The 18094-nt window shown below is 32.5% G+C and overlaps 1 protein-coding gene and 1 non-coding gene across 2 annotated transcripts; one reads left to right on the plus strand and one right to left on the minus strand.

Moving 5' to 3' along the window:
- Positions 1-960: 960 nt before the first annotated feature.
- Positions 961-9861, plus strand: LOC129912031 (UDP-glycosyltransferase UGT5-like). Its single transcript, XM_055990118.1, has 4 exons — positions 961-1628; positions 1693-1861; positions 1922-2599; positions 9679-9861. Exons 1-4 carry the CDS (start codon positions 961-963, stop codon positions 9859-9861), a joined length of 1698 nt encoding a protein of 565 aa, XP_055846093.1.
- Positions 9862-12024: 2163 nt separating this feature from the next.
- On the minus strand, positions 12025-12108 carry Trnal-uaa (transfer RNA leucine (anticodon UAA)). The gene has a single exon. It is a non-coding gene; the product is annotated as a tRNA-Leu (tRNA).
- Positions 12109-18094: the final 5986 nt, after the last annotated feature.

The raw sequence follows: 18094 nt of genomic DNA on the forward strand, positions 1-18094 counted from the left end.
AAGGCTACTCGACTAACAATTTTGCTTCTATAAAGTCTTACAGTTGCTACTATTGCTTCGGTAAAGCTTAGAGAAGCAAAATTGTGGATGCACTTAATCAAGAGAAGTATCGGAAACAGTTGGCGGCAGTGCAAAGATATGAGTTCTATATGGTGACAAGATCTTACATAACTGTGCCAAAATCAGCCGTTTTTGTAGTTGTTGGAGTAACCTCTGTCGATCTCCTAGCGACGGAAAAAACGTGCACGATAAAAAGGTAGAAATGGATTCTAAGCAGCTGACGAAACAGAAGTGAGCGTTGGAGTTCTGAAAGCAGAAGGCGAGACTGATTAGGAATATAGCTGATTGAAATGACCGGAAACACAGTGAGGTTAACTCAACATCACCCAATTACTCACTAGACATGGATACTTCAATGCTTTTTTTTACGAGGAGTCCAGCCTGCCAGGGACTCTCAAGTAGCCGACGTGCATCATACCTTCTTTGTCTGGAGCAGATGTAGAACCGAAAGAAATAAACTGGACAGCATTGTCGAAAAGGTGCCTGATAGCGAACAGAGCTTGAAGAAAAGAAAAGGGGAACAGTTCTTGAGCCAAGACTAAATTCTAAAATAGATACCTACTATCTACACAAACAAATGATTAATCTTTCGATCTAAAATTAAAAAAAAAAAAATGAGGTCTCACGCCTTATCTTCTTCAGTCAGGTTCATAATTTCTTCAACTGCCTCTACTAAATACCCTTTTCCAAATTTTAAGTTAAACGATTTTCAATTAAAATCTTCAACAAGATCTCAATTAAAAAGCTGCCATTAAACAATATCATTTTCCCCCATCTCAGCCGATAAGACTTATCAATTTCACCAAAAATCTGATAGCCCCCTGAGAGAAGTAAATATAGAGCCAATTTAGAAAATTGTTCCATACTTCAGTAGATTTTAGTCTACCGTAGTGAATAAACATGGCCAATCCACGGTGTGATCTAATAGTTGCTAGTTTTGTAATCCTTACGACTTTTTGTGTTGTGTCGGATTCAGCACGAATTCTCGGTCTCTTCCCAACGCCAATGAAAAGTCATCTAATAATTCACAGTGCAATTGCTGAAGCTTTAGCCGAACGTGGTCACGATGTAACAGTTGTTTCATCACATCCCCCGCTAAAAAAGAATCTTCCCTATCGATATATTCAGTTAAGTGTTCCGGGTATTTCGTCAAATGTTATGGCCGAAGCAGTTAATAACCCACCACCATGGTACAAAAAGATGTTCTTCTTCTTGGAATCTATGAATCACTTTGCAAATGCAAGTTTACATCAGCCACCACTTCAGAAATTGATGAAAGAAGAATCCTTCGATTTGGTTGTTCATGGATATTTCTTCAATGAATTTCTACTAGGTGTTTCGGCACATTTCAAATGTCCTGTTGTGATGTCCTTTACAATACAAACTGTTCCGAATATTAATAATTTGGTTGGAAATCCTCAAGAGAAGTCTTATGTACCGACTGTAATGGCAGGTGGTAAGCAGCCATTGGGTTTCTGGGAAAGAGTGAAAAACTTCCTCTTTGTCGGTTTCTTGGAAGAAATTGCTTTGGAACTTTATCTGTACTGGGCTCAAACGGAGTTGTACCAGTAAGTGGTTGGCAACAATTTGGAAGAAGTAGAAATCCAACTGATTTTGTACATTTTCTTCCAGAGCCAACTTCCCATCGGACAAGTATCCTTCGTTAGCAGACATGAAGAAGAATATTTCACTGATAATGACAAATCATCATTTTAGTCAGAAACCAATTCGTCCAAATGTTCCTGGTTTGGTAGAAGTTGGTGGAATTCAAATCAAAAGTAAACCAGATCCATTGCCAGAGGTAAGAATCTATCAACTTTATCGAAGTGAAAAAATTTCTTATCATGCCAATTTTTTTCAGGACATTAAGGAAATTCTTGGCAATTCCACTCAAAATGGAGTAATCTACTTCAGTCTTGGTACCAACATCCACAAAAGTCATCTTGATAGTTCAAAAGTCAAAATCATATTCGAAGTTCTTTCGAAACTTCCACAAAAAGTTCTATGGAAATGGGGTGATTCAGAGGTTCCCGGGGAGTCGCCAAACATATTCTTCAAGAAATGGTTACCACAAGATGATATTCTCGCCCACCCGAATGTAAGACTTTTCATTACTCATGGTGGTCAAGGAAGTGTTGTTGAATCTCAATACCATGGTGTTCCAATGGTGGGAATTCCCCTATTTAGTGAACAAGGTACCAATGTTGGTAATCTTGTTAAGGAAGGTTTTGGTTTGGGAGTGGATTATGCCACTTTAACGCATGATGAATTCAGCAAAACAGTCAACGAAGTCCTGACAAATAACCGATACAGAGATAATGTTCAACGGTTTGCTAGAATCTACAAGGATCGACCAATGACTGCTAAGGAAACAGCTGTTTATTGGGTGGAATATGTTTTGAGGCATCGTGGTGCACCGCATATGCAAAGTCCTGCGATACATTTGAATCACTTCCAATTAATGTCATTGGATGTTATTGGATTTTTTATTGTCGTTGCTTATGTTAGTTTTAAGATAGTCAAAATTCTATTTAAATTGGTGATAAAGTTGGTTTTCAAGTTAGTCAAAGGAAAGAATAAAACAGATTAAAATTTAACACAAAATTACTATTCATAAAAAACTAACGATTTTTTAATAAATTTTTTTAAATTTGTAAAATTAAAGGCCATAAAAATACTCAAGTACTCATTAAGTATTTATTTAAGTGTGTATGAATAATTATTTATCTTGTTTCTGATTGATCTTAATCATGATGATGAAGCAGAAAAGTGAACTTGAAATTTCTATCGAGTGCTTTTTTTGGGTTTGTTTATTATCAAAGAAGTATATTCCTAAATTTTACTGTGATGTAGATTTGGTCAAGTATGTTATTAGTTTTGATGATATCTGCATTTTGAATTTCTTTAGTTTTGATATTTTCCACAGCAATAGTGTTGACACTTGTTTATAAAAATTGAAAAAAAAAAAAAAATAAATTTATCAGGGAGTGCTGAAATTTTTCCCGCCGACACACGTTCCCTAAATTAATGGTACCTACTTTCCATAAGACTAAAATCTAAATTGTTGTTTTTTTTTTAACGGCTTTATCGATTTTGATTATACATGTTATTTGCCAAATAAAATTGTGCTTTTGAAATTGAAAATATTTTTTGGACCGTTATTAACGGAAGGTAACATTTTTTTATGAATGTTATTTTCGTAAATGACACAAGCGTCAGCTAGGAAAATTTTTGAAGAACAACATTTAACTAACGTTAGTAATAAATTTATGAAAGATTTAAAAAAAAAAAATTTTTTTTTTTTTTGAAAAATCAATTTTTTTTAAAACGGCCAGTGAATTTTTTTTAAAACTTTGTTTTTATGTTTTGATTAATATTAGGTTAAGCATTCCAGTTTTATTTTAGTTTTTCAAAATTCTTATATAAAAAAAAAATGTTACAAGAACGGCTATAACGATTTTCAAAAAAAAAAATCTAAAAATAAAACAATAAATCAAATGGAATGCTTCATTTGAAGGTCGAATTCTTTTAAAGGTATGTTTTTGTAGCTTCAGACCAAATTTTATATTAATTTTTAAGTTTTTTTATTTAAAAAAATTCCTTTTACGAATTTTTAAACGGCTTTAATATTCTTAGCAACTTTTAACATAAGAGCAAGTACGTGTCGCAGGGGCGTACACTCCCTTGGGGCAAGCGGGGCGGCGCCCCGGGGCCCCCGACCGACCCCAAAGCCCACACTGGCGACAATGCAGAGAAGGAAACTGTTAGCATAAATTGAGTAACGAAGTAAATTAAAATGTATTTGAATCACTTCGGGAAACAAATTATGTCATTCAGTGTAATGTAGGTATAATGCATTGGTAGCCACACAATATATATTGATTTAAAAAAAAGGTTACCCCAGGGGCCCCAAAAAAATAACTTGCTTTTTTGAAAGAAAAATTATAATTTTATCTTAGGGACCCAAAAAATATTACTTGAAAAATCCTTGCAACCACAAATAATACATTAGGGGCCCCAAAAAAGCAAAAAAAAAGTTTTGTTAATGGCATACCAAATATAACTTCAAGTCAATACATAAGCAAACAACTTCAGGGCGTCAAAAAAAAATTTAATTAAAAAAAAATTGTTTTTTTTAATTAGGTACATTACATTTGTTGATGGATTAATAAAATTAAGTAGCGCCAAAAAATATGAATTTGGGGCTCCAAAAATATTATATAAAGGGTCCCAAAAAATAATTTTTCAAGAACCCCGTTAGTTGAGGGGCAATCAAATATTAATTTGGGGGCCCAAAAATATTCATCAAATTTTCTGATGGCATGACGACAAATATAATTTGAGGATCCTCAAAAGCTATTACTTCAGTGGTTCAGAACAATCAAATGGAAAATTAAATATCAATTAAGGGGCCCCAACATAAATACATCAGGGCCCAAAATAAAAATATTACGTTATTGGTGGCATTCCGAATATTACTTCAGAACAGAGGCCCCAATACCTATTAATTCTTGGCTTATTTTATATTTTGAAAAATTATTTTTGGGGCTATGTTTGATGATGGAAAAACCAATGTGTACATATTACTTCAGAACAGAAGAACTATCAATTCTATGCTAAACAAATTTTTATTTTAGGGGTCTCTAAATATTTAAGTTTGGGGCCCCTACTACAAGTATTTACTACTTTTATGATAGACATTTTAAGTAAGTAAATAAACCTAAAAATAAATAAGCCATACAAAAAAAAAATTGTATGGCGTACCTATACGTACTTTTTCTTTTTGTATCTAAGGGGCCCCAAAATTTAGTCTTGCCCCGAGCCCGGCGACTCAACGTACGCCACTGACGTGTCGTGCATTTTATTTGAGAAACCGACAAAGTTACGAATACCAGAGTCATGAGCGACAGAGTTATGCTCGTCAATGTTATGAAAACCCGAAGTTATGAAACACCGAAGTTATGAAAACCAGAGCTATGAACACCAAAGCTATGAAGCGTGTTTTTATTTTTGGTGCAGCCGTTGATTTTTCTCTGGTTTTTCATAACTTTGACGCGCATTATTCTGTCGATCATATTGTTTTTGGAAAAAGTCACTCAGCATTGTTTTTTTTTTTTTTTTGCTAAAATGACAAAAAATTTTCCTTTTATATTTCTTGCTCATTAAATCAATGATTTTTTATTTGAACCTTACACGACATAAAGTACAAAAATCCTTGTGGGGGGTTCTCCGAACATCGTTACCTACTCAAAACTCAAACAAGTTTACGATGACAAAAAATTCTCTTTCTTTGGTCAATATATTCAGTCTCAGTCAGGATGGGGATAAAACTTTGAAATTAAATTATGACACTCATTTTCATTATGAACAGGGCGATTCGTCTTTGGTTCTAAACAATCTTCATTTATTCTTCCAATTGACTAACGTTGTCGTTCTCGTCGTTGTCGTGTTGGATTTTATAGACAGACGCGTCTGTCCCCCTCAAAATTGATTGCATTCAATTATATTTTCTTCCTTTTTGTTTCTTTTATTATAAAACTCCCTTCCACCCAGAGGCTTCTATAAGTCATCAAGGATGATGTATCCAGAGGAGAACAAACAAAATCTCTGTTAGATTTTCAATTAAAAAAATTTCAAAGCTATAGGAAAATGCCAAAAGCAGAAAACTGGGGTCCCCAAAAAAACTGAAGCAATTTTATTAGAAAACTTTCCAATTGACCATTTCATGGGAATAGAAGCCAAAGCCATGTCATATAACATTCTATACTTTATTTTATACATCAAATACCCCTAAACTAGGAAAATTGAAGTTGAAGTATTTCGAATAGGTATGAATGTGTGTGTGTGTGATTTTGGTTCGCATTACAAAAAAACACCAAAAGTGACCAACTCACAAAGACCTAACCGAAAATATATTGAAATTATTTTGGCAGGAAGTTTTTTTTTATTTTTTTCTTTCTATTTCTTTGTTCAAATGGATAACAAAAAGCCTTATCGAAGAGAGCTCAAGCCAAGAAGAGTGTCAGTCTAAAAGCTGTCAGGATTGAGTGACATATTTTCCATTTTGAAAACTAGCGAGTCTAATTGAAATTCCGGAAATTCTTTCTTTCATTTTCATTTTGTTATAGTTCAGTTGAGTAGAGAGAGAGTATACGAGTATGTACCAAGTTTTCTGATTGTGTATGAGAGGGAACTTTTTAATGCTCAAGCAAGGTATAGACTTGTGACAAGAATGGCATTATGTTTGGTAGTTAGACATACTTTTCCAATTTGGTTCGAATTCAAAATAGAATAGGAATATAAAGATAACGAGATGGGTTTTTGTCATAAAAATTTATATCTTGAGATTTATTTGGAAATTTTAATTTGATTATGAAACACATGAGTGAGTTTGGTAATTATCGATAGATTTTTAAATTTTCACGATTTCAGAATTGTTGTTTATAAGACGTTCATGGGTTTTTATTGCAGGAATCGTTCAATGAGTCATAAAAGAAAAAATTGATAAAAAAAAAATCCTTACCAAAACATTCAAAACAATCATAAACAAAATCAAAAAATTCCATTTTTTGAGTTTTTTTTTACCTTTTTGGCTGTGTCTCTTTTTTGGGCTGAGATAGGCATTAACATTGCTCTAATAAAAGAAAGGAGATTAAATTTCCTTCAAAATGCGTTGCATATTATTTTTTTTCCATTGAAGCTAACCGAAGTATGGCCATTTGAACCTATATTTTTTTCTTACTTTTTTTGGGGGGAAAGTACGATAACTTAGCAACCAAGAATTGATAGCGGTTTTTTTATAGAGTTGTTAAATGCAATCATTTTTTACTATGGGAGAGGGTGTCTGCGGGAAGGGCAATTCAAAAAATACTTAAAATCAAAAAGAATTATTAAAAAACAACGGCAACACTTACAGTTATGAATGATACTTTTTTCGAAAACTTGAATTATACACTTAATTTAAATTTTACAACCAATTTATTTAAACCAACCAAAATTTTAGAAAAAAAAAGTTTAAAAACCACACTGGAATACTATTTTAAAAAGGACTGTGGATTTCAACACGAAGTTTATCGATAAAGTAAATTGCCTCAATTGATTTCTGATCAAACACTGAAAATCATTATGTTCATATGCCTTCTTGTTTTCTTAGAAAATTGAAATATAGAAAAACTACTATCTTAACCAGGCTCGCCCATTTATTTTGAAAAAACAATTGATTGAAATAACCTAACTTAAAAATTTAAATTAAGTGTATAATTCAAGCTTTCGAAAAAAGTATCATATGGTTTAATATGATAATAAAATCTTTTTTAATACTAATTCAGCTTTGTATCTTAGCAAAAAAAAAATTGAAATAGATTATATGTGTTTGAAAGTTTCAATTTTCTCAAAAACTAGAAGACATAGAAACATATAGTTTTCACTGTTCGATAAGGAATCAATTGAGGCAGTTTTCTGCGTGAGTAATTTTTTTTACTAAAATTCACAGTCTGGACAAAAATAGTATAAAATGAGTTTAAAAAAAATTTTTTCGCCTATTTTTAACTTTGAAATCGATTATTTCAAAAACTATTGGTTATATTATATTGATTTAAAAACTAGAATCAAATGTACAATTTTGCCTTTCGGAAATGGTATAATTTATTACTGTAAGTGTTGAAGTTGTTTTTTAATAATTTATTTTTATTTTGATAATTTTTTTTTAGAAAATTGCCTTTCCCACCTAAACGGGGAGAGATAGACCCCCCTCCCAGAGAAAAAAATGTTTGTATTGAGCTCCTCTACAAAAACCCGTTTTCAAATCCTGGCACCCAAGTTATCCTACTACGTTCCGAAACAACATTTTTGTTCTATACCTAAAAGTTCGAATTTCTGTATCTGGGTTGAAATCGAAATTTTTTTTTCTAAGACAATTTTGAAGTGATTTTCATAAAAAATACTTCAATTGATTGGAAAATAGATATTGTTTTAGAATATATTTTTTAAATAGCATGTTGTTTTGAAAACATATACTTTAATTTAATGCCGAAGTTGGGCTAATGACGAAAAAAATGTAATTTTTGAACTTTGACAGCTTATAAATTCTAAGTGGTTTAACCGAGTTACATGTTTTATACATTGTTAAAAAGGTATATTTTTTTTCTATCGGAAACTGTAAAAAAATCGAAAATGGGTAAAAAATTGATGAAGCTAGAATTTTTTCAATGGGGGAAGGTCCAAAAAACCGTTATTTGGCCGTAACTCCAGATTTTGGGGGTGTTAGGGGATTTTCAAATACCGTTTCGTAATCAGTGCGACTAGCTCTACAAAACCTGATAGGTCTCCGCCCGCGTATATTTTGAAACCTCATTTTTGTAACACCGTGTCATCAGCGTTCAAAGGAAACGTACGAGCTCATGATTTCATGGATTCGAGCGATAGACTTTGGCAATCAGACGCATCGTTGCAAAACCGCAATTTGGAGGCTAGTTTCAGCGCTTGTATCGAAGAATATATCCAAATTTGCCATATAAGCTGAGATGACAGCAACCTGATTCTTTAAATTATATCCAAGCTTAAGAGACCGGTGGTGTGCATCCTCAACCTGTTTTTTAAAGAAGATTTCCCATTAAGTCATCCTCGATGAAATCGTAATAACGTATCTGCTGGGGTCATTGGCAGGGTTCTTTAGTAGAGGTCTGTTCAATGCATCGAATTAGTTCTCCTTGTCTAAAATTTGAATTCAACCGAAAAAAAATGGTTGTTGAACTTAACAGATGTATGCTTTATCGTCTCCTGATTGTTACTGTCTGGTTTATTCAACAAAAAACCTAACTGTTTTTCCTTCAAAGTTGTCAACACTTGCTATCAAGACCACATTCATGTGCTCATAAACTTATTAAAACCTTTGCAAAAAGATAAAACCCTAGAGAGAGCCAAATTACTACTTTTCTACATTTTATTGCCACGCCCCTTCACTCGACAAGAAGTGTAGAAAATTAAATTTGTCACCATTTTCAATTGCTAACTGAATAAATGCACACAAAAGAAATGAAAAACCCGAATGAACTCTCTCTCAAGTGACTCTTTACAGAATGAAAAACTATACTTTTGAATCAAGTCGAGAGGTAGGTAGGCGTACAAATAGGCTAGGCTAGAGGAAGTGGGAAAATGTCTGAAACGGACAGATATACCCTCTGGAGTGGTGTTAAGTTATCCATTTATCCGATTCAAAGGAGAATTCTGCACACACAAAAGATTTCCTTTTTCCCATTTTCCCTTATTTTCGTCTCATCAACCATTCTAACGAAAGTGGTCCTTTTCTCTCACTATTTCAAACGACATTCTAGACAAAAAAAAAATACATCCAACTCACCCTTAAACTAAGTATTTTTTTTTTTTTTTCTTAACATGCACCATCCTTCGAATTGGAATTTAATTGAATTTCAAGAATCTCCTTTCTACCATTCCAAATATCAAGATCCTGTGATGTAAAGAACTTAGGTACAATTGTCCGGAATATAGCGAAATTGGTAAAAGAGTGTGATGGAATATAAAATAAACCAAAGAACACCAAAAACTCTCAAGAATTGAAATAAACACATTCAACCCTCGTCACGTCCTTATTTGCATAAGGAGGACTTTATTCATTTTTTGTGTGTGAGAAGTGAGAGTGTCATCTTGAGTGGCAAAGATTACTGTCAAACTGTTCTGCAATTCGAATTATTCACACGTCAAGCTCAGCAGCCCATCTTCACCTCCGATGTTTCCAACCAAGAGAGAATACGAGAATACGATGATGATGACGACACAAACTAGAGAGACATCCATCGGGGACAGACGGCACTATTCTAGTGACATTTAGCTTATTTTCAGATTTGTCATCAAAAAGGACCAAAAAGGACTCAAAAAAAAAATTAAAAAAAAAGCTTGTTCCTGTGGTAGCGCATATAATGCCATTCAGTCTGATGTCGTACCCATCTAGGAGTTGGGAGAGGGAAATTTATTCAAATATTATGTCGCCTTATCATAGGAAAATATACCTTTTTGGACCAAAATACTTGACTTTTGTCGTCTTCGTACAGTATTTTATTGAATTTCTGTAAAATGTATATCCACCGCATATCACACTGATGTTGCCGATGCCAATGCTGCCGACAAAACAAAACAAAAAAGAAGGGACTTGTGTATTCTTCCAGTCTTTTGAACACGTAAGAGCCTTTAGGGGCTTGTCAAGTTCAAATGTCAATGAATTCAAACAACAAAAAGCTACAAGAGAAAACAAGAAAATGGAAAATGGCAAAAACACCGGAGTGATGCGAGGAACTTCGATCCCAAGGGTCTCTGCTCTGCTTCCCTCTGAAGGAAGCAAACGCTTCCACCTCTGATGTGTAACCAGCAGCAGGCGGTTAAGTGGTTGTTGAGGAGTTCTCTGGAGGGTACTTTAGAACTTGTTCTAAAGCGAAACATTATCATTTTTGTTTTTTTTTTTTATTTGCTGGTCCGAAATGTACATATTTATTAAAGTGTCATCGTTCGTCGATATGATTTTTTAGGAATATCTAACTAACCTGTTAGCGAGATAAGTGATTTGATTTTTGATTTGTGATAGAAGGAGACAGGTGGTTTGTTCAGTTGGCTTTTATAGAAATTAATATACATTTTTTGGAGGTATTTCAATTATTTTACTGTCTTATGTGAACAATCGGAAAAAATTTCAAGGCAGTGGTTGTTTTTCGACGGTCTTTATTAGTCTTTATTAAAAAAAAAGTCTTTTAATGCCTTTCTCTATTTTATAAAACATTTTTGAAAAAAAAACTTATCCTAACTTTATTTAACATTAACCCTCTACTGCATACGAAGCCAAATATGGTTTTGTCTATTTGTATGCACTTTTCTCTTCTCTGTCACAAAAAAATGGTAAAGATTCAATACAATCCTCTTCTTTGTGTTTCTGAGAACCCATAGAGATAGTTTTTTCGTGTGTCCGCGCGCACTTTTTTACATTATCAAAACGATATTTTTTTACAGCATTTTTACAGAATTTTGATTTACAGAATTTTGATGTACAGAATTTTGAAATACAGTATTTTGACCAACCAGAATTTTGCTATACAGAATTTTGACTTTCAGAATTTTGTTCCTACCTACAGCATTTTGCACATACAGAATTTTGACATACAGTATTTTGGCATACAGTATTTTGAATACAAAATTTTGCAACATACAGAATTTCGATCAAAACGATATTTTTTTACAGCATTTTTACAGAATTTTGATGGGTTGGGGTCGAAATTCTGTATGTTGCAAAATTCTGTATTCAAAATACTGTATGCCAAAATACTGTATGTCAAAATTCTGTATGTGCAAAATGCTGTAGGAACAAAATTCTGAAAGTCAAAATTCTGTATAGCAAAATTCTGGTTGGTCAAAATACTGTATTTCAAAATTCTGTACATCAAAATTCTGTAAATCAAAATTCTGTAAAAATGCTGTAAAAAAATATCGATATTTTTTTACAGCATTTTTACAGAATTTTGATATACAGTATTTTGCCGTACAGAATTTTACAAAACAGAATTTTGCATGTCAGTATTTTGTTCATACAGTATTTTGACGTACAGAATTTTGTATTTACAGTATAATGACGTACAGAATTATGGTATTACAGTATTTTGACCCCACAGAATTTTGTCGTACAGAATTTTGACAAGCAGAATTATGACCCGCTCCCAAAAAAAATTATTGGCCTGGTCTTGGGAGGGCAAAAAGTACGGAAGCCATATTTGGCTTCGTATGCATTAAGGGGTTTTAAATCTACAAAATTTGTTAAATTTTTTTGTTGTAAATTTCGTTCCTTTACATTTTTACTTTGCTTGGAAGCTATGTTTTACTTCAGAAATGGAGCCCCTTCGCTTTTAGAGACATTTTTTTAATGTAGAGGGTTAGCAAAAATAAAAAAAAAAATATAATAAAAAAGTTTGTCAGGTGTGGGGTTCGAACCCACGCTCCCTCTCGGGAACCAGAGCTTAAATCTGGCGCCTTAGACCGCTCGGCCAACCTGACGTTGAAAATGTCTTGTCTTATTGCATTTTGGAACCGTTTCATAAATATTTATGTACCTATTGTTGGTTTTTGAGTTCATTCTTATTCAAATAATATTTTTCTTTTGTTTTTTTTTTTTTGTTCTGAAAAATATTTCAATTGAAAAGAAACAAACAAATAACATCATGAGTGTTCAATGGGTACGATTATGGATTTGAAAAAAAAAAAATTGAATTTAACATAACAATCAAACTCGACATTCAGATGATAGAGTAGGCAAAAAAGGTGAGACCGGCAATTCTTTGACCGTCTTCTATTCGTAACTGTTTTATTCGTAACTCAGTTCACAATTGCCAATAAAACACGGCTTTTGTTTCTGTTCTATTGGGAGCTACATGTCTTTAAGGATAGGATGAATGACTTCAAATTTGGTATGGAGAGTTTTTTTTTTTTTTTTGAGATTTTCTTGAAAAGTTTTCGGAATTGAGGCTCTTCCAAACCAACGCAACGGCGACCGACGACTGAATACTCTGCTAACTGCGTTTTTTATGACAAAAAATTGCTTGTGGCAATCATAAATAAAATGCACGACTGGGTCGCACGAACTTGCTCTTAGAGTTAAAGTTGCTTAAATTTTTAAGACTTTTTATATAGAAATTTGGAAAAAAAAAATTAAATAAAATCTGAAATTAAATTGCCCTCCAAAACAAGTATGCAGTTTTGATTGATATATTAAGATGCATTTTTAGAAAAAAAAATTTCAAAATCGTTTGAGCCGTTTTTAAAAAAAAACTAATTTTTTATAAATGTTTTTTTTGGCAAAAAGTTTTAAAATAAAATTGGTACCTATGCCATTTTGTAGAAATCAATAATCAACATCTGAAAACAAAATTTCAAAAAAATTCAATGTCCCGTTTTCGAAGATTTGATTTTTCAAAAAAATTTTTTAAAGATTTTCTCGATTTTTGGACCATATCTATTCAACGGTTAGATAAACGAAAAAAGTGTATAAGGCCTTTTTTGTAGAGCGTTCAATTTCCTACAAGAATATGAAAAGAAATTTGGTAAAAAGTCTATTAATAAAAAAATTATTTTTTTTTAGTAGAAGCTTGATGTAAAAATGGAAAATTGCAAAGCGGAGGACCTTCCCATTAATATAAAGAGCTCATATTTGGTGTGTATATTCTAGAGGTGTCTAGCAATCGATTTTTCGCAGTACCAAATCAAAAAAAAAGAATTTCGATTTTTTTGACCCACCCCAATGTATAGTACCTATATCGCAAGTAAAAAATTCAGTTTAGGAGAAAAGTATTTTCAAATTAACTCTAAAAAATATGGGTCAGAGAATAATTTATTAAGACAAAAGTTGTAGAAAATAGAATCTTCGAAAATATTTAAGATGGCGGCTTTGGTTCAAGCTCAATTTTAACAAAAAACTAGTTTTAAGCTCCCAGTGACTCTCTTTACCGTTCTATGTAAAAAATTTCAGGATTAAATTTTTTCCATTTGAAATGTGACTTTCTCGTAAACTTGAAATTTTATACGGTGATAGGACTTGTGGTGTATACAAAAAAATTTGAGATTTTCAATTCAGGGGGCGTGGCATCCGCCCATTTCCGCTGGATTTTCATAAAATATTATAGAGCACTTCTGATTATCGTAGAATCTTGAAATTTAGTAGAATGGTAGAGCTGGTAGTTTTTTATACAAAGGAAAAAACTTAAAGTTTGAGAATTTCGGCCAGGGGGCGTGGCAACCGCCCATTTTCACTGAATTGTCATCAAATATAGAGATTTTTAATTCTGCAGCCATGCCTTGCAAAAAGTAGTGAAATCACAACAAAAACACTACTGTTAAAAAAAGAGCCAAGTTCTCCTATGTTGAAATTATGCTGGCACAAAAAGTATTGAAATGTAAAAGTGTACCAAGTTCTAAAGTTTTTGTTCAAATTCGTATCAATAAAATTTTGATTGTTTACTTGGCAATTTTTGAAATAACTTTAAAAATCGATGGTTAAGAAAAATTGTCAAGAGAACAATCAAAATTTTATTGATACGAATTTGAACCCAAACTTTAGAACTTGGTACACTTTTACAGCTCAATACTTTTTGTGCCAGCATAATTTCAACATAGGAGAACTTGGCTCTTTTTTTAACAGTAATGTTTTTGTTGTGATTATATTTAACAAAATATTCCAAGTGTAAAATTTGGCAATTTAGACAATATAAATAAGGTACCTACAAAAAAAAAATCCAAATAGAAAAATTTGAAAGTTTCAGGACCTTTGCAAAAGACGGCTTCCTGTAAACTTAAATCTTCACAATTTTCACACTATCCACATTTAAGTGTATCAAACAGCAAAGTTCATTAGGAAACCACAATACCTGAGTTGCATGTAAGTTCTGTCATTCGAAAAATATCAGTTCATCTATTTAACATGTCTAGCCGCCTACTTTCTCATACAACGAAAGAATCCTTTTTTGTATTCAATACTGAAATATCATCCTGGTCATGGTAAAAATCTAATCACAGCTCCAACAAGATACCTTCCACATCCACTTCCACACCCTCCTTTAGTTCCACCCACACATTGTAGCCTAGGTATATGAGTACATTGGTCCAATATATTTAGTAGTTCCAAACATTTTATGTCCAGCCAAATGCTACAGTGTGGTTAGACATAATTTCCAGTCTGTATAACTTCCGAAAAGAGAGTCTCTCCCTTAGCCAACGTTATCTTGTTGCAATTTTTGGCAAATTTTGCACAAAAAAATGATAGAAAAAAAGACCGACCCAAACCTTAACAGAAAAATTCCCCAGACACAACCGGAGGCAGGATGAAACCCATCTGGACGTTTCCTGCGGTTTTTTGTTAAGTGATGGAAATGATGGTATACAATTTTTCCTCGTACTCATTCATACACAAGGACGAAGGAGGCTGGCAAAAGCAACAACAAAATAATAAAAAAAAAAACAGAACTTATTTATGACGCCCCGACAAAAATTTCAATCTCAAAAGGTTGATTTATTATTGCACTTTCCAAAAAGATGGAGTTTCGTCCTTTTGTCCTCGGATGGTAAAAAAATGGACAAAAAAAACAACACAAAACTCATCATGAATGGACCCAGGAAATTCATAAAAAACTCAGATCTCAACGAAAGACCGTATCCTTGTTGGTTCTGATAGAGCTCTACTATATCTCTGATGTTGCGTGAATTGATGAGTGTATTGTTTGTGTGCGTGTTGCGTGCGAAGAAAAGGCCAGTCTTCTCTGCTGTTTGGTCATAAATCAAAGATTTCACATGTCAAGCCAAACAAACAGGAACTCTCGCTCCGCATTTGAGCACAGTGATACCAATAAACAATCGACCTGATTTTCGTCCTTTTCCATGGCATTTGTTATTGAGTCCTCGCTCATTTCCTGCATATCGATTGGTAATCAATTACAACCCACAAAGCTTTTTGTCCGAAAATGGTCACTATAACTGTTATATATATCTCTTCGATATATATCTTTCTATGAGGCTGTGTACCCAAAACCAACATCTTTATCATCCTTCGTCCTTTTTTGGTTTGATCTAAGTCAATTCTTCTTTTTCTTGGTAGAAATTTCTATACCGACCGAAGAACGGACCCCGAGAAGAAAGAAGAAGAGAAGCCACACAACTTGTTTGCTTTAAGAAGAAATTAATTGAAAAAGTTTTATGTTAACAGCCGCAGAAGAAAAGTCGGAAGAATAGGTTTTGGGAGATTGTGGAAGAAGAAAAAGTGCAGGCAGGAAGCAAAAAAATAATAAGGAGCCTATATAGATTTTTTAAAATACCGGATCTGTGGAAAATACAAAACAAATCCAAAGAAAACTTTGTTTGTTGTTGTTTTTGTTTTTCTATTTTTTATCAGCTTTATCGAGCTTAGTTGAGGGTTTAAGAGTCTTGGCGTTACGAATCAGAGATGGCGACGAAGATATAGGAATACAAAGGAAATGATACAATGGTATGAATGGTTGTAAAAAGGATTTTCCCCGTTCTGGTTGTTTAGTTTACTTTTTTCTTTTTTTTTGTCATAGAGCTTCCTTCTAGCTTTGTAATGTTGACAAATAGCCCCTTAGTGTGAGGCCATTATTCTTTTTCTCTGGATGGAATGATTCGATTGGGGGGAGGAAGTAGGATTTTCTTTTGGTTTGTGTTCATTATTTTTTTGGAGAAATAAATGCAAATCATCTTAGATTAGCAATTTGTTGTATAGGAAGCCACAATTAGTTGGGTGAGATGGAGATATCGATTGATTGTTGTGAAAATTACGATTTTTGATTCCGTGAGAGAACTTTTTCGATTATTTAAGGATTTAAGGATGGCTTATTTCTATTGTTCTTTTGTCAGCGTAAAAGAAGAAAGTTTGGAATGCTAACTTGAAGTTTCATTTTTTTTTTTTTCAATATCAATACAACACACGAATTTCAAAAAGAATTTTATCAAAAAAAATAATGTCTGGTTGATAGTGCAGATATTATCTAATTAATTGAAGGTGGACTGTTGATTGAAAATCACAAACGCTAAGGAAGAGATATAATCAAATCGTAAGAGATTAAACGGTTCATCTAATTATTTATCTATCTATAGAAGCACAATAATCTAAGTGTGTGGTAGACTATCATGAGTAAGCAGATTACTTGAAAGTTCAAACCGCTATCGCTGGACTTAATATGATTTTAATAGTTCGATTAAGTTTTAGGAAAAGAAAAACTACAAAAGTTAGAAAGTATACAGTGTATACTAGCTTAAGATTTATTGTTTTATTTTCACACACAAAATTTATTATAAGTATGAAACAACAACTTTTGAAGAAAAAAAAAATAAATTAAAAAAACTAAAATAATTAAATTAAAGTTGATATATATATATAATATAATCATTATATCAATAGGTACCTAAAAGAACCGAAAATTTCGTAAAATAGAAATTTGATGCCCTTATTTGAAAGTGAATAAATAGAAATAATTTTTAAAACCTTCATTAGCTCTAAAAACCCTCTTAAAAAGTCGACTTTGGCGTTTTAACTAAAAGGTCGTTTAAATTTAATGCTCTATTACTTAATGATGTCAAACTTCAAAAAAAATCCTTAAAAGAGAATGAATAAAAGAATTTTGTTTTTAAATTTAAAAATTTTTTTAATGACCATTTTAAATTTAATGGAGACTCAATAAATTGGCTCTTAAACAAATTTCAGAACTTCTGTTATAATTTTTTCTACAAAATATTTAATGGCATGTTTCAATTGAAAGGCAAGACTATGATTTTTGGTAATTTTAAAATCAGTTTTTTATTTTTATTTTAAAATTAATTTTAAAAATATATAAAGCTTATATTTATATACATAACTTTCAATATAATGCTTAAATGCTTAAAAACCACCGCATAGGTACAAATTTTATAAATTTTTTGAACTATAAAAATGGTTTAGCTCAAAAAAAATTTTCATGATCGGTGCACAAAGAATCGAAAACTACATTTACACTTTTTTTTACTTGCGATATAGGTACTATATATCAAGTTATGCATTCGTACAAAAAAAAAAGTTGAGATAACATTTTTCCATGACATTACGATGATAGAGAATGCCAAAAAAGTGGGTCCCGGAAGTCCTACTATCTGTATGTCTGTCCATAGGCGGATCCAGGGGGGGGGCACGGGGGCACGTACCCCCCCAGAACTTAAAGTCCATACTTAAAGGAAATCAAACTATAAGAGTTTTAAAAATATATGAATAATAACAGAAAGAACTTGAGTGAAACTCTTGTCTATTTCTGGCTGAAAATGCGAATGTTGTTGATTGTTGCATCCCTTTCCCATGAAAAGCTCCACCTCAAAAATTTGCACTTTTTTCGTTGTTTTTTTTTTTTTAACATTAGTGTTTTTAAAATAGCGGAACAAGTCACAAAATTGCATAAACTATATATTATAGAACTGCTGAATATGTAGAACAAACTTGCATTTCAGAAGTTTGCCC

Source organism: Episyrphus balteatus, chromosome 1, assembly GCF_945859705.1.
Source record: "Episyrphus balteatus chromosome 1, idEpiBalt1.1, whole genome shotgun sequence".
In the NCBI taxonomy this organism is placed as follows: domain Eukaryota; kingdom Metazoa; phylum Arthropoda; class Insecta; order Diptera; family Syrphidae; genus Episyrphus; species Episyrphus balteatus.

What these genes read in the sequence shown, in the direction of transcription:
- LOC129912031 (XM_055990118.1), top strand. Translation starts at nt 961, where the DNA reads ATGGCCAATCCACGGTGTGATCTAATAGTTGCTAGTTTTGTAATCCTT. An exon ending in AACCAGATCCATTGCCAGAG is followed by an intron (nt 1,862 to 1,921) that starts GTAAGAATCTAT and finishes AATTTTTTTCAG; the next exon opens with GACATTAAGGAAATTCTTGG. An exon ending in TCAAAATTCTATTTAAATTG is followed by an intron (nt 2,600 to 9,678) that starts GTGATAAAGTTG and finishes TATTTGCATAAG; the next exon opens with GAGGACTTTATTCATTTTTT.